Source organism: Solanum verrucosum, unplaced genomic scaffold, assembly GCF_900185275.1.
Source record: "Solanum verrucosum unplaced genomic scaffold, falcon-dt-bn FXZP01000182.1, whole genome shotgun sequence".
Lineage (NCBI taxonomy): Eukaryota > Viridiplantae > Streptophyta > Magnoliopsida > Solanales > Solanaceae > Solanum > Solanum verrucosum.
In genome coordinates, this window is record NW_026020378.1 from 5,833,733 (window position 1) to 5,854,625 (window position 20,893).

A 20,893-nucleotide genomic window follows, 5' to 3' on the forward strand; every position below is an offset into this window, starting at 1 on the left:
ATCAAAGTAAAATGTTTGTGTGTTAGGTAGCTTTCATTTGAAATTTTGAATTTGTGTATAAAGTAACTTTCATTTGAAATTTCCACTCACAATTCATTATATTTCTTGACTTAATTTCATCATCTCTTTATTTGTTTTAGATGCCTATGCAACCCATAAACAACAGGTTTGATTATACTCTTATCTTTTGGGACATGAAACATAAATTTCTCACATTCCAAGTAGCTTCGCCAATTTCACGATAAACCCTTACTTATAAGCATGGGATGATTTAAATGAAATAACGTAATCAGTTAGAATAAAATAGCCGATCCAACTTCTATGAGACTAAGGGCGTAATAATTGTTGTAAAGTCATAGATCTTTATTCATTTATGCAAGTCATTGGAAATGGATCCAACCCAAATGCAACGAATTCGACCAATTGAGTGTAAAGAGTTGTAAGACCAAAGCTGGTCTTTCCTGTGTAGTTTGCAATAATAAAATTCAAGTTGTGAGCAATCAATCGTGCCCAACAATTCCCAACACTCGGCGCGTATATCCAATAACAACAATAGTGGAGAATGGGGCCCTTAATCCACTACAATTAGAGTAGAAAATAGTGTTCCACTTTCTTATGAAATTTCCATGGCAAGACTTGCTATGCATTGACTTGAAAAACAACAAATATTTCACTATCAATCATAGTTTTTGCCTTATTATATATATTTGCATTGGTTCTTCATATTTTTCACTACCAAATTTTGAACTCTTTCATTCAAACATGGACTACAAGCAACTCTCAGTTGTGCTCTTACTTGTCTTTCTCCGTCACGAACTTGTTTTCTCTTCTTCCATATTACGGTCTCATTTGTGTCCCAAACATCAAAGTACCGCCCTTCTAAAATTCAAGCAGACGTTTACGATAGATACATTTGATATGTGTGGACTTATGCTTGGCCAGGAGTCTTATCCAAAGACGAGCTCATGGAACTTAAGCAAAGATTGTTGTTTATGGGATGGAGTGAAGTGTGACGAGATGAGTGGTCATGTCATTGAACTTGACCTCGGTTGCAGCCTGCTTGTTGGGGTGATTGATTCCAATAGCAGCCTATTCCAACTCTCTCATCTCCAAAGACTCAACCTTTCTATGAATAACTTTGACGGTTCTCAAATCTCGCCTAAATTTGGCAGGTTTTCAAGCATGACTCATCTTGATCTTTCCCGGTCATATTTCTCAGGTCAAATTCCTTCTGAAATCTCTCATCTTTCCAAGTTACATTCCCTTCTTCTCTACACATTTTATCTCAATAAGCTAAGACTCGCAAGTCATGATTTTAAATCACTCCTTCGGAATTTGACCCAATTAAGAGAGCTTAATCTTAGATCCATAAACATCTCTTCCACCATTCCTCCAATTTTTTCTTCTCATTTAACAACTTTGAGGTTGGGTTGGACAGGATTGTACGGGATAATACCCGAGAGTATTTTCCACTTGCCCAACTTGGAAAGACTTGACTTACATCACAATGATCAGCTCAATGGCTATTTTCCAAAGACCAAATGGAATAGTAGCGCATCTCTCATAGAGTTAGATCTTACTGACGTGAATTTTTCTGATACTTTACCCGAGTCTCTTGGCAATCTAACTTCGTTGCAGTCTTTGACTCTTCAAAATTGCAACCTTAGAGGGCCTATTCCCGGATCTCTTTCAAATCTCACCCACGTAGAGTCTTTGTATCTAGGAGATAACTCCCTGAATGGAACAATTCCGTCATGGATATTCTCCCTTCCATCACTAAGTTTAGTATACTTGAGTAATAACCAATTTTCTGGTCAGCTTGAGGATTTCAAGTCCAATTCACTTGTCTGGATTTACTTACAAGACAATCAGCTGCAAGGCCATCTTCCCACGTCAATTCAAAACCTCGTGAACCTAACAACTCTTGATCTTTCATCGAATAATTTTAGTGGTAGTGTGGATGTTAGCTTCTTTTCGAACCTCAAGTATCTTTTAGATCTTGGTCTTTCATATAATCGTATCACATTGACCAATGAGGATAAAGTTAAATCTACTTTGCCTGAATCTCTTGAGAAGTTAGGATTGGCCGCGTGTGAAGTGAAAGAATTTGAGTTTCTAAGATCCGCGAAGAATCTCAAGGAGTTGGATCTTTCAAATAATAAGATTCAAGGAAGGATTCCTGATTGGGCATGGTCTAATTGGGAATTTTCAGTGTCAACTCTTAATTTATCTCACAATATGTTGACAAGCATGGACTCGATTCCTCTTCAATCTCTAGATACTATTGATTTGCGGTCCAATTTTCTCCAAGGGTCACTACCTATTCCAGCTATTTCCACGAGATACTTCTTCATATCAGAAAATAATCTTAGTGGGGAAATTCCTTCGTCTCTTTGCAATTTGATGTCACTAAAAATGCTCGTTTTGGCAAAAAATAACTTGAGCGGAGCAATTCCACAATGTTTAGGTAACATGAGTTACATTCTCGAGGTTTTGGATATGCACCACAACAATCTTTCAGGGGCTCTTCCAACGACTTTTAGCATTGAAAGTTCACTCAGAAGCCTCAACTTGCATGGTAATAAACTACAGGGGAAAATCCCCCGATCTTTGGTTAATTGCAAAAGGTTGCAAGTACTTGATTTAGGAGACAATCACCTCAACGACACATTCCCAATGTGGTTGGGGACTTTGCCTGAGCTGCAAGTTTTAAGCTTGCGATCCAACAAATTACATGGGTCGATTCAACCTTCAAGGGTTGCAAGTTTGTTTCCCCAGCTTCGAATAATAGATCTCTCTTACAATGCCTTCTCAGGAAACTTACCTACGAGTCTATTTCAACATCTGAAAGCCATGAGGACGATTGATCCATTGACAAAGTCACCAAGTAATGGAAGAGATGGATATTACCAAGATTCAGTAGTTGTGGTAACAAAGGGATTGGAGCTTGAAGTTGTGAGAATCTTGTTTCTGTACACTACCATTGATCTTTCTAGCAACAAATTTGGAGGACATATCCCTAGTGTTCTAGGAGATCTCATTGCACTTCGGGTGATGAATTTGTCTCATAATGGATTACAAGGTCATATTCCATCATCACTTGGAAATTTATCTGTAGTTGAATCATTGGACCTTTCATTCAACCAACTTTCAGGAGAGATACCAGAACAACTCGCTTCTCTTACATATCTCGAATTCTTAAGGCTCTCCCACAATCATCTTGTAGGATGCATCCCTATAGGACGTCAATTTGCTACATTTCAGAACAATTCATATGATGGTAATGATGGATTGCGTGGATTCCCTGTTTCAGAAGATTGTGGAAGTCGCAAGATGCCAAAGAGAAACAACACAACACAAGTGTTGAATCAAGAAAGCAACTCCACATTTCTAAGTGAATTTAGGAAGACAATTCCTATGGGATATGGGAGTGGACTTATCATTGGACTCTTCATAGCATATTTCATGCTTTCGAGTCGAAATTCCAATTGGCTTTCTAGGATCACTGAAGAACTAGAATACAGAATCGTTATGAGAAGGCGAAAAAAGAAGCAGCAGCGAGGCCGTCAAAGGCGGCACTAAGAATCCAGTTGGTGAAATGCCTCATTGGAGATGCAATATGATGCTTGTTTTGGTGATGGTGGATTATGAATTTCAATGTATTCAATGAATGTTGTAGTTTTTTTTACATTGCGCGAATTCAGATTAGTCAGGTCTCTAATGTGACTATCAGAAACTAAATGAAAAACCAAAAAATAAAAATAAATCATGTCTCCTAATTATCATGTCTAATAAGGTCTATCAATAACTCAATAACTTTATTATTATAATTATAAGGCAGAATATCTAAAGACCCCCTAAACTTGACGTGTTTAATTCAAATTCCACATGAACTATACCTAGTCCTAATTACACCCTGTACTTACTTTTTTTTTTTAAATTGTTACCCCCTCAAACAATAATTGATTTCTTTTGAAATTTCCATATCAAGACTTGTGCATTGACTTGAGAATAACTAACTTTAATTTCCCTCTTTCTTTTTAAATTTACAATTGGTCAAGGTGGATTTGGAAATAATTACATTGTGGAATAAAATTGTTAGCATTGACAGAAAATCAAGTTTATTTTAATGACTAGCAGGCCTTGTACCTTTCCACTATCTTTCTTGGACATGAGCAACAATGTCATCCAAGAAGCTATTGAAAAGTTAACACAACTTGAATATCTCAGTTTTTATAAATCAAATTAGCCATATTCAAATCCTGGCATCGTCTCTGAGTCAGTGGTAATTCAAGGAGATCCACTTTAAGTTTGACATGAGATTGGCATTTGACATCAGTAAGAATGTTGAAAAAGGTGAACTTGGTTATTCATTACCTTAGCACTCATGACCATGTTGCTAATATTCTACTACCAAAAGCCCAATTTCAACATCTCAAAAATCACTAGTGTTTCTCGTCTCTACTAGATTTGAACCCTGTAGACCTCATATGGTTTTCAACCACTTCATTTGATTGTTGCACAAACAACTTGATTATGAACTTTGATAGTTGGTGTGCAAGATTCTTTTTTGAGTGCATGAGCTTGATTATGGAAAAGAAAAACTGAAAAGATTATATTCTCCGACAAATGAACACAATCATTCAACATTTCCATGGACAAGACTTGAGCTTGGGCATAGACTTGAGGATAACAACATTTTCCAAACTTTGAATTGATTGATTATTTCATATAAATGCAGCAGTTCTTGCTGACTTTTCGCTCTACATTTCCCCTTTCCTCTTTTCTTTTGATTGTACAAATACACACTAACATGTATTAAAGTTGTGTGATTAAAACACAACCAATGGAACCATCACAATGGAGTTTTGAGATTCTTCAAGCAAATCAATAAATGAGTATTTGAACTAAAGATTTACGCATAAATAATCAACAGTTACACAGTTTTTACAATAAAAACGAACTTCAAATTTCCAAAAAAGTAAAAAAACATGGACAATATATGAAGACCAACCACAATGACTGACATTTTGCGCACAAACTTGATGCTTTCCCCTTTGATAAGTCTGACGCGGCAAGAATCCAGATTAATCAGGTCCCTAATATGAATATCAAAACCGAATAAGAAACTAAAAGAAAAAAAGTCACATCTCATTCTAAATACCATGTCCAATTAGGTCCATCAATAACTCAATATCTTATAATTATACACAAAAAAAAAGAAAGATCCGTGGCAACTTTGTTCTTCTTCTTAATCATGTCTAATTTTTGAGGATGACATTTCTCTACTTTTTTGGCTAGTATATGCTTCTTTTGAAATTTACTTAGCAAGACTTATGCATTGACTTGAGAATAACAAACATTAGTTTCCCTATTTCCATTCAAATTTACAATTGGTCAAAAGTGGAACTTGGAAATAATTACATTGTGGGATAAAATTATAAGCATTGATAAAATGAAGGTTTATTTCAATGAGTTGAAACCGTGTTATTGTACCATCTTGTTGGACTAGCAGGCCTTGTACCTTTCCACTATCTATGGCTTCTGTCCCAATCAATATGAGACTCTAACGTACATAATATATTAACAATGTACAGTTGTCTTGGGTGAGATTTAAGCCTTATACTCCTGTGGTTTTCACCCATTTCTTTGATAATAAGGCCACTTATTCACCGTTAAACCACTCACTTCTCAGGACCCGTAAGTCACAGTAGACTCGGTAATCTGTAAAGAATTTGTGTTCCAATAAATTAAATTGAAATTTCTGTTTAGCTTTCTGCTTTCCTTCGGGAGAGTCACAAAAAGGGTATTTTTTTAATAGTTCAAAATAGTAGAAGAACACTTGGATGAGTAGTAACAGTAAATGAAGACTTGAATGTGTTGTAGCTTTCATTTGACATTTGCACAGCAAGACTCCCACAAGGACTTGAGAAACAACTAGTCTTCCTTTTTCATCATTCACCGTCTTTCTTGACTTTAATTAACTTCCTCTGCTCTTTAATTTCATCCCAATTACTTCTATATCCCATATATGACCAAACTTTTGCCCATAAGTTTTTGAGATGATTTTACATGGTAGAGAGACAAAGACTCATTGACTTCAAAGTTATTCAGATTCTATGCCACAATTTACACGCAAGACTTCTAATATGATATACTACGATATAAAAGTGTACCCCGCAACAATTTCATCAAACCAAACAATCCAATTCAAAATCATTTGGCAATATACGAGGATGGTTCCCAAAATAGTCTCTATACTTCAGTCTTTCACTCTCTTATACCTCTTTACCGTTACTTTTGCTTCTACTGAGGAAGCAAATGCTCTCTTAAAATGGAAAGCAACTTTACAAAACCAGAACAACTCCTTATTGGCTTCATGGACACTAAGTTCTAATGCATGTAGGGACTGGTACGGGGTTAAATGCTTTAATGGTAGGGTAAACACGTTGAATATTACAAATGCTAGTGTAATTGGTACACTATGATTTTCCATTTTCATCTCTCCCTTTTCTCAAGTATCTTGATCTTAGCATGAACAATTTCTCTGGCACCATCCCACCTGAGATTGGTAATCTCACTAATCTTGTCCATCTCCAATTGTCCAACAATAAAATTTCAGGCACAATCCCACCACAGATTGGCTCACTAGCAAAGCTTCAGACTCTCCGCATATTTGACAACCATATAAATGGCCCCATCCCGGGAGAAATAGGTTGCCTAAGGTCTCTTACTAAGCTATCTTTGGGTTCTAACATTCTTAATGGTTCTATTCCTATTTCATTGCAGAACTTGACCAATTTGTCTTTTTTGTATCTTTATAAGAATCAGCTTTCTGGCTTTATTCCAAAAGAAATAGGTCACCTAAGGTCTCTTACTGAGCTAAGTTTGAGGAAAAACTCTCTCAGTGGTTCTATTCCGGCTTCATTTGGGAATTTGACCAACTTGTCTACTCTATATCTATATGAAAATCAGCTTTCCGGTTCCATTCCTGAAGAAATAGGTTTCCTAAGGTCTCTTACCAAGCTAGTTTTGAGTACTAACTTTCTTAATGGTTCTATTCCTGCTTCATTGGGGAATTTGAACAACTTGTCCCTTTTGTATCTTTATGCAAATCAACTTTCTGGCTCCATTCCTTTGTCAATTTGCAATTTAACATCACTACGAAATCTAAATTTGGGAAGAAACAACCTCAAGGGACAAATTCCGCAATGTTTTGGCAACATGAGTGGTCATCTTGAGGTTTTGGATATGCACAACAACTATCTTTCAGGGACTCTTCCAACAACTTTTAGCATTGGAAGTGTACTCAAAAGCTTCAACTTACACGACAATGAACTAGAGGGCAACATCTCTGTATCTTTGGCTAATTGCAAAAAGTTGCAAGTTCTCGATTTAGGAGATAATCACCTCATTGACACATTCCCGATGTGGTTAGGAACTCTTCCAAAGTTGCAAGTTTTAAGCCTAAGATCAAATAAATTACATGGATCAATTAGAACTTCAAGGATCGAAAACAGATTTCCCGAGCTTCGAATTATAGATATATCTTACAATGCCTTGACGGGAAACTTGCCAACAAGTTTGTTTCAACATTTGAAAGCTATGACGACAATGGATCAAACAATGATGTCACCAACATATGTTAATATTTATTTTGTAAATGGATATTACCATGATTCCATAACAGTTGCAACCAAGGGATTGGAGCTTGAACTTGTTAAAATTTTGACTGCTTACACTGCTATCGATCTTTCAAGTAACAAATTTGAAGGACATATCCCAAGTATTTTGGGAGATCTCATTGCACTTAGGGTGCTAAATTTATCTCATAACAGATTGCAAGGCCATATACCACCATCACTTGGAAATTTATCAGTAGTCGAATCATTAGACCTTTCATTTAACCATCTTTCGGGAGAGATACCACAACAACTTGCTTCTTTGACGTCTCTTGAATTCTTAAATCTCTCCCACAATTATCTTGAAGGATGCATTCCTAGAGGACCTCAATTTGCTACATTTCAGAACAATTCATATCAAGGTAATGACAGATTACATGGATTCCCAGTTTCGAGAGGTTGTGGCTATGATGGGGTATTAGAGACAAATTATACCGTACCTGCACTAGATGATCAAGAAAGCAATTCTGAATTTCTCAAAGACTTTTGGAAAGCTGCTCTTATGGGCTATGGAAGTGGACTATGTATTGGATTATCCATAGTATATTTCATGATTTCAACTGGAAATCTGAAATAGCTTGTAAGAATCATTGCAGAACTGGAACGAAAGATCATTATGAGAAGGAGCAAGAAGCAGCGAAGTCAAAGGAATTACAGAAGAAGAACTAATCACTTATAGCCAAGTTACTAATTGAGAAGGATTTGATTTCATAATTTCAGGTATTCAAGCTAAGCTCTACACTAATCTTCTTAGTTTATTTGAACTACTAATATATTAGTTTTCATACTTGTTATAACAACTAACCGATGCTCTGCTAAACATATTTTTCTTTCCAATAATTTTAGCAAGTACTACAAGATATTGAAAAGGGTTAGCTTGTTTATGTTTGAACTAGTAAAAGTTCAACTATAACATCCGATAGAGGGATTCATGTAAATAAAATTTTAAAATCTATAACATAATTAGTTGGAAGTAATCATTACTGGGACTAATAGTATATCAATGATCAAATGATTTAGTTAATGGATTGTTTAGCATGTCCTAGTTTCAAGTGGAACCAACGTATAATTTGATTTTAGCATGGTCCACCTATACAATTCTCTGTATTTTGATAAATTATTTCCAAGTGTTCCACTAAATATGTTTCAAAATTTCAGATGTCAAGGATGGGAAGACATTGGCACAATGATTCGGTTATCCCTATGTTCACTTTTAAGCTTTAATATTGTATCATGTATCTCATTCGTGTTTACACATTTGTTTTTCTTCTTTATGTGACTTGACAAGATTTTGTATTAAAATAATTGTACTCATTGTCAGAAAAAGAAAGTTTGAGTTAATATACTTGAGCTTTAGTAGCTTGATGAAAAAATTCAGGTTCATCTTTTCAACTTTGAATGTCTAATTACATAATACTAAAAGGAACACAAAAGCGATTTGTTTCGCTCTCAGAAATACCCTTATTCGGATATGTTTATTATGTGAGTCATTTCAAAACAAATCAAAAGGAGATACTGTAAAAAAGAATATTAGATGGAAATCATCTATCTCCGGATTTTAGTTCCCAGGTATTGGAAACCAAATTTCCCTATGCCCATCGATGTGGGACTTAAGCAACAATGAATTAGGTTGGGCTTGGCTTTGATACCATGATAATTAAATGAATTTTGGGCCTAGCTCAACCCTAAGAGTTAGCTCATGAAGGAAGGATTGCATAAGACCATATAAGGAGACCAAATTTCCCTATGCCCATCGATGTGAGACTCAACAACAACTGATTTCCAGAACTCACAAATGCTATTGAGGCTCAAGTGAAAATTGTTGGTTGCCTACGATTTAACTCAAATCAAGGGCTTTTGATTGAAAAATTAAAGGAGAATGTGGCCCTTAGAAAATTGACGGAGAATGCTTAAAATTGAGTTATTAACTGATGTCCATGATGCACCAGTCGTAAGATATCTAGTAGAATTTGCATTAAGATATTCTCGATATTGTAAATATGTAAGAGATATTAGAGATTTGATTTTGTAGCTCTTTACAAACTTGTTTTTAGTTTATGTCCTTTATACAAAACATCTTCATTCTTGCATATAAGAAAAAAATAATCTAAAAAGGTTATATTCTTATATTTGATTTGCAAGTCATTTCCTCGAGATATTCTAGTTATATAAAATATACTTAGAGATATTTTACATTTAGGGGTCGTTTGGTAGAGTGTATTGGAGAAAATAATGTTTGCATTAGTTTGATGTATTATTAGTACCTTGTTTGGTACATTTTTCTAACTTATGCATAACTAATTCTTGTATTAGTAATACACTCTATTGTGTATTGAAGAGTGTATTGAAGAGTGTATTATTAATACCATTTATTTCTATGCATTAGTAATGCAATGGGTTCTAATGCATGCATTACATTATTAAAGACACAATTGCCCTCAAAAACTTTTTTTACATCCTTTCCACTATGTTTGTGGAGGATATTTTTGTAAACAAATATTGTTTTTAAAAAAACTATGTAATGCATAATATTTTTAGTACACCAAATCAAACATTGCATAAAAAAATCTCATCATAACTAATGCAAGCATAACTAATGCAAGCATTACTAATACACTATATTTTGTATTATTCTTATACACTCTACCAAACAACCCCTTAGTGTGGCATTAGTTGTAGAATATTATGAATAATATATTTTGTAGGATTTACATCAAGTGTAGAATAATTTACTTCCTTCCGTCTCTTATTCTCTTGTGTATAAATACAAATGTAATCTTATGTATTTGGATCAATGAATCGAGACTCATTCTTCAGTTTCACACTTCAAACACGCTGCACTCTTACCACTTGTGATAATGAGAGTTTCTAATTTTGCTTACTAAAATATCGTAAGAAAGAAAAATGATCTATGGAAGCTCATATATATGAGTCCATCCCAATAAACTTTGTATGTGACTGTGGGAAAGCCTTTATATTGCATCAGTTCTACTTGGCTGCACTCTGTTTTTTATTTTTATGATGTAGTGTTCGTGCCATTTTAAACGCACCTAATTCACACGTCACTTGTGTGGCTAACCGTTCGAGGCAACTATATATGTACTATGGTGTATGTTCTTGAACATATTTGGATCACAATGATACAACCAAGTAATCCTAGAGATGAAGCCTTGTAGTGAACTGGTGTCAGTGGAAAGTGGAGAGAACTACATAGCAATCAGTTCCTTGTTAAATATTTTGGATTCTTTTTCATGCGAAACAGATCTAATTTCTAGGAAAGATGTCACATATAACAAATAGCAATACACTCTCAACTGTACATATACGAGAAAAAAAACAGAATCCAAAGTGAATTTGCTTGCCTAACCTTCCAAGGAGTAGATTGGCATATGCTGCTTCAAATGTGAGATTTGAGGTCTTGTTTGTGCACAATGGAATTCCAAGATGGATTGCGCGGAAGGAATGTGTCCGAGACGTAAGAGCAGGAGGGAATGACGGAAAGGGAATGTGATTGAGCGTGTGAAAAGGCAGCAATACAGAGATGAGAAGCCAGCCCTAATCCACGCTTGGTACGAGGGACATAGGTGTGGAGAATGTCCATCACTCTGCCTCCATCTCTAAGCTCATACTCCAAATAGGCTTCCTTGTCCTCTGTTTCGAACCTCCCTACTCTCTCGCTCCAAACTATCTTTGGCGCCTCACTAGCCATCATCTCACTTGCCCCTGTTGTCTAATCTGCAAACGAGATGACCCTTCTAGTTCTTAGTACTAACTCAAAAATACAATTGAGGGACAAAAATTTCAACCTCAAGGAAGTAGGTAGAGACTGTATTAGCTCCCGTTTGGCCATAGATTTTGAAGTTGAAACTTTTAGTTTTTGAAACCTGAACGTTGTGTTTGGACATGCATTTTATTTTTTAAAAAATTGAACTTTTGTGAGTAAAAAGTGAAATTTCTCTAGTTTTGGAATACAAAATCTACCCCATGAAGACAAGTTTTCAAAATTTAAAATCTATGGTCAAACAAGCAAGTGTCTTTAAAATCTGAGTTATTGTCACTATGTCCAAACTTGATCTACCTACCCCAGATGAGAAAATCTGAAAAGCAATAAACCCAATTCCCATAAAACTGGTATTGAAAACCCATAATCTTCAACACAAAAAAAGATTAAAAATTGAGAATATTGGTCAGACGATAGAATACTTACCTAAAATCAGCAAAAACACCGCAAGCTGAGCTGCCCGTTCGAATTGGGAGGCTAAGCTTTATCTTGTTTAGAGAATGGAAGAAGACCAATATAAATCCACTTTGCCCGATCCTCAAGCGCCTTTCGCTTTGTCAATGGGTTGCTTCTACTACTTCAATTTTCATACTAATTTTGAGCATTGAATTTTTAAAATAAAATTTACATATTTAATAGATGTATGAAAAAATTACAAGGTCCATAAAATCGAAGGAAATCATTTTTCTTCTCTAATGACTTTCTATTAAACAATCCCGTGGATCAAATGATTTAAAATTTTCAAATGATAAAACAATCAACATATTAATATAATCAAGCAAATAAGATAATAATTTTTAATATCTTTTTAGTACTTTTTGCGCATCACACGGGTATAATAATATATTTTTTACTGTTTTAATATATTTATGCTCATCATTCAATTTTGAAAACATATTTACTCTTAAATTGTTTGTTTTGATTTTCCTATGTGAATATTTATCTTTCCCGATTTAGGTCTGATCACAATTAAATCCGGTCCAATTTATAAAACAAGCTCATCCCAAAAAAAATTCAACCAGCCTCGTCTTTTAAGAAAATAATGGCCTCAGTTGTGTCTTGCCAAGTTGCTACGGGTAACACATATGAACCCTGTTGTTTGGTTGGAAACAAGTTATCCAATGATTAATCATCTCAAGATAAGATGATCCTACATTTTATCCCAAAATTATTATAACTTCACTCTACTTGCATGATTGAAAGATTCAAATTGCCACCACATACCAACGAACATGAGTAAAAGGGCAATTTCATAGATTTGCAGTTGGTACCTACGATCCCTTGTCAATTGTTTACGCTGGCAACATATACCTGCAATCAGACATTGTTGCAGGATTGCACCATCAACTCATCGCATATTCCAAAGAAGATAATCAAAAAACAAGTCTTTTCTCATCAAAATCTGACAATTGCCCACTAAAGGTATCAACAGTTTAAACATATCTATGTATGTCGATAGAGATTTCATTTGCACAAGAAATAAACATCTCTTTGACGGGAAATCATTCTTCTCCTGTATTGCAGATATTTAGTCTGTCAAGTAAAAAAATTTGTTCACTAGTTTATCTAGTGAAGAGCGAGCTTGAATTCACTGCTGAAAGACACAAGTATAAGGAGCCAACCTATACAATGATAGGGAAAGATGTATGTATTGTATCTATGGAGAATTTCAACCAAAAAAAACATCCTTTAGTATCCACACCTTCCATATCTACACAGCCATAACAAAAACTTCAGCACAACCATCTTTAACTGCCTGGACGTGAGTCTGATAAACCAGATGACGAAGCAACTGTAGCAGTTTCGCCTATCACTGTCTTCAATTTCTGAGATGAATTATCACCTGAGAACCCGGAGTCTGACACATCACCAATGTCAAGGCTGTCTGGAAGCTTTTCAAAATCATCACCAGAGTAGAGCTTCAAAAAGAAAAGAGAAGCATCTCCATCAGATCCAGAGAGTTAAAGCAGAGCAAAAATCAATTATATTTTGGCACGATGGAATATTCAATAGATGGAAATTAAGGTGGCGCAACCTTGAAAATGGCACCTTTTCCACCTACACTGCCTTACATAATAAATAATTTACAAATTCAGAATTGCTTTAAAGAAATAAGGCCATGGCTTGACACTAAACTAGCGTTATTTTCCTTCAGAGCAGCACTAAGAGAACAGGAAAGATATGGTCCTTCTTGCATTAACACCCCACAGTTTAATAGATGTGTCAACAATACAGCTAAAAGAGCACTTACTACCCTAACTATGGGATATCAGGCAATGAAAACCACAAAGTTAAGTTACCTTCTCTCAAAAAAACAAAACACAAACTAACTCGTGTCATTGGCATGTTCACATTTTACATGCTTCACTCTTTTGCCTCCAAATAGGAAAAAAAAAAGAAAACCAAACAAAAGAAAGAGTGCCAGGGGAGTAGGGTGATATGGTAAAGGGTGCACTTATTGGCACAGACTTCGCAATAATCCCTACTAATGTCTTCTTCTTTTTTTTTGGGGGGAGGGACTGGTAATATGGTAAAGGGTGCACCTTATTGGCACAGACTTTGCAACAGATAGGGATTCCCAAGGCCCTACTAATATTTAAGACAATAAACTCACAACATAAGCTTAAACTATAAGATAAAACAATATATACAATCCCATACTTTCTTTGGCAAGTAATAGTTCCTATTAAGAAATTAGACCTTGGGCCTAACTGAACTCAAAAGCTAGCTCATGAGATGAGATTGCCCAAAGACCGAATAAGGAGACAAAAACCCATTCTCTGAACCAATAATGGATACTTTAACATCCCCTACTTCCCAGGATTGGACAGCTAGATCGTGGACAACATGATATGGGGACTAACATTGGGTAAAAATCCAGAATGAGGATAAGTCTAGCTCTAATATCATGCTATGCAAATGGATCTTGAACAAACTCAACTCCAAAAGCTAGCTCATGATATGAGAACTATCCAAGAACCCATAAGGAGAAAACAACCTATTCCCTAAGCCAATGTGGTACACTTTAACATACCAAAGGAGCTATTTTCCCTCTTTCCACAATGAGATGTCGTGAGAAAAACAACTTCAGTACTATTAGCAGCAATTTCCATCCATATATAAATCATGGGGCCTACTATGTGATGAAGCAAATCAGCATGTTAAGGGAGGAGAGTTGGATGAAGATAATTTACAATAACATTAGTTATTTTCAACAACACAAAGCTTCTCCAAGTCTCTCAAATTATGTTCCACTTTTTAAAGGCCGCACAATTTTGATGCTGAATATTGTTAATAATTTATTGGCAAGATGCAGCAGTTCTGATGAAGACATGCAGAAATCTGAGTGTGGTAGATAGATCAAGGTATGCATTCATAGTGAAACTAATTTAGGATGAGAATAAACTTCAAAACAGAAAATTCACCTCAAGCTGATTCAGCATGTCAACTGCAGCATCAAGGTCACAACTGTTTGCTAAATACACCTCAGAAAGTGATTCATCTGACATTCCAGGAAAAGTCATCTGAAGATAAGCCAAATCCATGAAAGATTCCTCACCCAGAACTTCTTTACCCATATATCCTACTGGACTATGTGAAGGCGAGCCATAAGTTGAGAAGTCTTTCAGTTTATACTGGTCAGCAATTTGGGGAGTCTGCTGCTGATTTCGCACAGCTGTCACACCAGGTGCCAACCAAACAGCCTCACTTCCACTCTTGAACTCTTTTGGAGATCTAGCTTCTTTGTTTCCATCAGGTGCCCCTCTTTTCGAGATAGGCACATATGATTCTGCATAGGGGTTCAAAGTTGATGTTCCTGTCTTCATTGGTGCTGTGCATATAGAGTTCACTGTTGCGAAACAGTAAGAACAGTCAACAATAGTAAGAGTTACAGATGTCCCATACATATGTGCAGATTAGATATTAACTTTTATTAGACATCAAAATTAACTCAGACATTCATAATTTTTTACTTGTTTTACTCTACTAGCAGAGCAAAACTCCCTTCACCCTTCCTCCAAACGATATCCAGATAAAAATTAAACAAGATCCAAGAGACATGCAATTAAAAGAAAAACATCATCTCTGCCTCTTCGCCTCTTCACTGTTTTAACCGCATAACAGAAAAATGTCTGTTGGTCACTGAAAAATGTTACAAACCCATAGAGTTATGGTTACACTTCACTTGGAATATCTGCAACACTCTACTTCACGGAGGATCTCTTTAACAGAATACTTCAGAAATCTTTTGTTGTTTTATTTCTAAGAATTTGAATATACTTTCTGTAAAAATAATACACGGGCCTTTAATAATCAGACAGGCTAGTGGCCATCAACATTATTCCTTATTCCTAGCTCAAGCCAAAGTTATAAACGCAAAATCTTCAAACAAGTCCAAGAACTCACCCAGAATCCCCTATCCACCTTTCAGACCCAAATACATAGGGAAAAAAACTCAAGCAGATAAGAATACCAAAAATTTAAGACAGCAGGATCCAATGTGGAGTAAATGGCCAAAAACATCCCTCAATTATATCCAACTCTTAAGCTACATCCTTGCTCTATCATAATAAACAAAAAGCATCCCTAAACTATCCAAAAACTTACAAGATACGTCCCTCCGTTAGTTTTATGTTCAGAAATAACAGCTTTAACCAGAAGCACATGACTATCCCATAAATCCAACACTTTTGTCCCCTTCTCATACGGTATGCCATTCGGACTCTTAATGCAAAAAAGATTCAGCAAATCTTAAAATGAAATCAATACATTGTTGTTCAGTTTAGAAACAAAACATTAATACAATAGCATTCTTACCAAAAAATGATAAGGATATCTATATATTTGTTATTTTCAACATGTAAATAATTGCTTTATTAGTAAACTTTTAAATTGTTTTATGAATTTCAAGTGAGTAACTATCAATAATTATATATAAAGGTCTTCAAGTTATAAGGGTAAAAGCCGAATTATGTATCTCATTTATATACGATGTAAACTATTAACTATAAAAATCTTCACAATATAAGAGTAAGACTACGTACACACTACCCTTCTCATACCCACTTATAGAATTACGTTATTGTTATTAAAAAACAAATTATGTATCTCATTTACACACGATATTACATTTACTTTAACTAAACATTAAAGTTGGAATAATATAATTTACCAAAAAAAAATGTTGGAATAATATAGATGAGAAAAGCTATATAAAGATCTTCCTATTTTAAAGAGAAGAAACTATTTTTCATGTTATTCTGCACATTTCTTAAATTAATCTCACCAAATATCTATTCCTTGTAGCCATATACATTAGCGCTATTGGAAAGGCAGATATGGCCTATGCCTGGAGTATTTATCTTCCACTTCTTCCTGCCTATATTTTTCCAAATGATGAAAATGAAAGAAACGTCAATAGCTAGTCAACTTATGTTTTCACTCCTCGCTGAAGAAGCTAGGGACAGGGGACAAAAACGATAGATTTGTAGGGATAAGTCACGTGCATGGCATATTTTCTGTTTGAAGCTGTTAGTGTTTGACAGAAAACTAAGAGAGGGATGTAACTTGTAACTTCTAGGATAGTTCAAGGATGTTATTTATTCATTGTTATGATATAAGGATGTAGTTTAAGTTTGGGTTATAATTAAGGGATGTTTTGGCCATTTACTCTCCAATGTGCAATTGTTGACTAGTTATTACTTATCTTATAAAAAAAATCTGCAAAAAGTTGACTAGTTATACAAGGGATAGCCTGGACATAGCAAGTTGAACCAACTAGGTGAAAGTCAAATTAAATAGGAGGTAATTAACAAAATCATTTCATTCAATTATCTTGGGGGAGGATACTATTCTGATAAGGAATTAGAGGCATAATAAGGGGCATAGGTCCTCCAAGGTGGTGGGGGTGGGGTGGGTATTACTTGTTTGATTGTTTCCAAGAAAATAAGTGTTATTACTGAATCCTTTGTAATGGGGATTACAGTTGTAGAGCCATAATAACAATTGATACTTCAGGAAGATATAGGAACTATATAGGAAGATACATAGACTCGTTCACCTTCTCAATCATTATTTAAGTTTGAAAAATCATGTCTCATCGTGTAAGGTTTAAAGGTGACAGAATTAAAATGAGCGCAGAGTTAAGAAACGCAAAAGAAGAGAACTGCAATCTTATGCCGTAATAGACATAGTCCAGGTTAGGAAGTAGATACTTCAAAGAGATTTTACCAGCACAGCTACTAAAACTGCTGATGGTCATCACACAACCATTTATTGGCAGAACTCAAAAAAGAAAAAGGAAAACAAAACTTATTTATCTGTTTATTTTGGGAAATTTGTAACCTATCCAAGTTTTTCAGATGCTTTTGTGGAGTTCGCTCAACAAACTTAACTGTACTTTCTCTAGACAAAAGCACTTACGAGTATTTAATTCTTAGATAACAACAACATACCTAGTGTAATCTCACAAGTCAGGTTTGGGGAGGGTAGTGTGTACGCAGCCTTACCCCTACCTTGTGAAGGTAGAAAGATTGTTACCATATTTTTTATTAGGTAAGCAGTTACAAGTATTTCTTTGGGTTCTACTCACCAAAGAAAGAAAATCAGGCTAATTCAGATGATAAAAAACCACTTGGAGTAGGAGAAACATAGGATCCTATTTTAGGGTGGCATTTGTTTTGGTTTCTTTTTGGTCTCTCTTTTTTTGTTTCAGGGCGTGGGTTCTTTTGTTGGGGTGTAACTTGTGCATTATAGCTTCTTAAATTATGATGTATCTAAATCAACAAGGTTATCAATTACACCAACTATCTCTATGAGAAGCAATGAATGTGCAATCCATCTAAATCTGAAAAAAGCAGTAACTCCATAATTCCACATTGGAAAACTTGAGCAATAAATGACCGGTGCATCCAATTCAGAAAAAGAACTTATACATTCTCACTGAAAAGCTTTGCCGATAAATAATGCATCTAATTCAGAGAAAAACACTTACTCTGAAAAGAAAATGGATCAAATAATAAAAATACAACACAGAATTAGTCCCTGCACGCAGAAACTTTGTCATGTTCAGAAGTTTGCACATAACCTAAAATTCACAGACAGAATTTTGGTCAAAACTTTGTTCCTTATTTCCCCACCCCCCAAAAAAGGCACACTATATGTTGGCAATCACACGTGTAAGCAGCAAGTCCACCTCAAACAGCTTCAAGAGATAGCTATTGGCCAAGAGAGATAATATTAGTTTTTCATGTGATAAACCAATAAACTATTAGACAAACTGTAGCGAATTACTTACATTTCTTATAGACTGAGAAAACAACAACAAGATACCCAATGTAATCCCACAAGTGGAGTATGGGAGGGTCGAGTGTACATAGACTTTACCCCTACTTTGGGAGGTAGAGAGGTTGTTTCCGATACACCCTCGGCTCAAGAAAAAAAATATCGAAGCAAATATTATAGAAAACATGACAAAGCAAAGCATGATGAAAGGAAAAAAGGAACAAAGACAATAAAAGAGTGTGATAATTGAAGCACAAGAGACAATAGAAAGCCACAAAAATCGAAGAACAAGAAACTACAGACAAAGTACTACAACTACTAGTATGGAAGGATAAGGGGGGCAATGCTAAACTACCAACTAACCGTCTACCTTAATTTGTGTCCTCCACAACCTCTTATCTAAAGTCATGTCCTCGGTAAGGTGTAACTACATCATGTCTTATCTAATCACCTCTCCTCAATATTTCTTCAGCCCACATCTACCTCTCCTGAAACCATCCACATCCAACCACTCACAAGTCCACACTAGAGCATGCATCCATACATCTCCTTTTCACATGCCCAAACCATCTCAGTCTCGCTTCCCGCATATTGTCCTCCATCGGGACCACTCTAACCGTGTCCTGAGTATCTTCATTTCTAATCCTATCTTTCCTAATATGCTCACACATCCACTGCAACATCATGATTTCCACAACTTTCATCTTCTAAACATGAGAATTCTTAATTGGCCAACACTCCACCGCATACAACATTGTAGTTGATCTAACCACCACTTTGCAGACTAAGAAAACCATAGAACAAAAAAAACAAATTCTAAACTAAATGGTTGGCAAGTTAGATGTCAGTCTCTAACATGAAAAGGTCACATATGTAGGTTCCTTGACGTAGTTGGCATCAACCATTGTCTATTGTTTCTCAAAATATCACCAACACATTACTTCCTCAAAGTTTCCAAAAAAAACAGTTATGTGCCTAGCTACGGAGAAACCTAGAGAAGAGGTTCAACTTCAATTAGTATTCATACAAGGCAAGAGCTTGAAGAAGTCATACAAGTTCATCCCTATCACCAATACACAACTTTCTTTAAGTTTGCCCAAAAATACTATACAATGCTCCTAAGTCCTAGCTAATAATGGACCGACAAAGATGCTCTGATTTGGATTTGTAAGCAAAGACTTGAACCAAGAGGATGTCGTGACTTTTGAAATAACAAAATTGCTCAAAGAACTTTGTATCATAGACATCCATTCAAACCAACATAAGGAATAGATCCCATGTACCATCCGCACAACACAACCAACAGAGGCAAATCAGCAATAAAACAACATTTTGTCCAGAAAACCTCATGTGGTAACAACCAACAGGAAATATTCAACAAAAGCAGTGCTTAGATGGTAAACACCATCCACCTCCAACCCTAACATTGTAGTCTGAGTCACCACAGGAGCACCTCCAACCCTAACGTTGTAGTCTGAGTCACCACAGGAGTGAAAAAAGGTGGGAGCTCCTAGGAAGGGTAAAAAAAATATTACTAGAAAATTTTCACGGCCTAACTTTGCCAAACCTTCAGACAACCAGAAACAAACCAGCCAAAAATTCCAACCCTAGACATACTAAATACATATACACTGAAACAACTGCGAACACAAGATGATCATCCGCAACAACCAATGAACAGACACACACCACAAAATCTAATCAAATCATTCGAGAAAAAGCAGATAAACACAAATAAAACGATACGAAAAATCAACAAAACATGAAGCAATAATCAAAACAGAATTTTTACGCGAGTGTAGGCAAGCAAAGATGCTAGCGATCAATCAATGGATCGAAGAAAAGATAAAAGAGAAAGAGAAAGGGATTGACCTTCGGAATAGCGATCGAACAGCGAGATTCAAACCCTAAATTTAGCCGAGAAAACGAAGAAAGATCGATGAAAGATTACAAGGGAATCTCCTTCTCTCTGAAAAAACTTGAGAAAATAGAGAGAGAATGAGAAAAAGGTCTACTGTCGTTCAATAAATATATGTGTGAGAGAGAGGGAAGAGACCGGTTATTTGGTCACTTAATACTCGGTCCCTCGGGTTTAGAGAAATGGTAATTTGGCCCTTAAAAAATAAATCTATCTTAGTAAATTAAT

The 20,893-nt window shown here is 35.5% G+C and overlaps 4 protein-coding genes and 1 pseudogene across 5 annotated transcripts in view; 3 read left to right on the forward strand and 2 right to left on the reverse strand.

Moving 5' to 3' along the window:
• LOC125838794 (psbP domain-containing protein 5, chloroplastic) overlaps positions 1–20,893 on the forward strand; it is a 222,491-nt gene that overhangs the window by 175,398 nt on the left and 26,200 nt on the right. The gene's annotated exons all lie outside the window — the stretch shown is intronic.
• Positions 973–3,620, forward strand: LOC125838787 (receptor-like protein Cf-9 homolog). Its single transcript, XM_049517825.1, has one exon. It carries the CDS (start codon positions 1,018–1,020, stop codon positions 3,580–3,582), a length of 2,565 nt encoding a protein of 854 aa, XP_049373782.1. The 5' UTR covers positions 973–1,017; the 3' UTR covers positions 3,583–3,620.
• LOC125838805 (acetyltransferase At1g77540) lies at positions 4,875–12,104 on the reverse strand. 2 transcript variants are annotated; one of them, XM_049517839.1, is made up of 3 exons: positions 11,890–12,104; positions 11,050–11,417; positions 4,875–5,066 (listed from the first exon to the last, which is right to left on the reverse strand). In XM_049517839.1, the coding sequence occupies exon 2, from the start codon at positions 11,392–11,394 to the stop codon at positions 11,080–11,082; it is 315 nt and encodes a 104-aa protein (XP_049373796.1). In that variant the 5' UTR covers positions 11,395–11,417; positions 11,890–12,104; the 3' UTR covers positions 4,875–5,066; positions 11,050–11,079. The 2 variants fall into 2 exon arrangements, with proteins under 2 accessions (XP_049373796.1, XP_049373795.1); XM_049517838.1 differs by having other exon boundaries at positions 4,875–5,099.
• Positions 6,204–8,259, forward strand: LOC125838788 (receptor-like protein Cf-9 homolog; annotated as a pseudogene).
• Positions 12,885–20,767, reverse strand: LOC125838801 (polyadenylate-binding protein-interacting protein 6-like). Its single transcript, XM_049517836.1, has 3 exons — positions 20,620–20,767; positions 14,889–15,313; positions 12,885–13,382 (listed from the first exon to the last, which is right to left on the reverse strand). The coding sequence occupies exons 2-3, from the start codon at positions 15,288–15,290 to the stop codon at positions 13,212–13,214; spliced, it is 573 nt and encodes a 190-aa protein (XP_049373793.1). The 5' UTR covers positions 15,291–15,313; positions 20,620–20,767; the 3' UTR covers positions 12,885–13,211.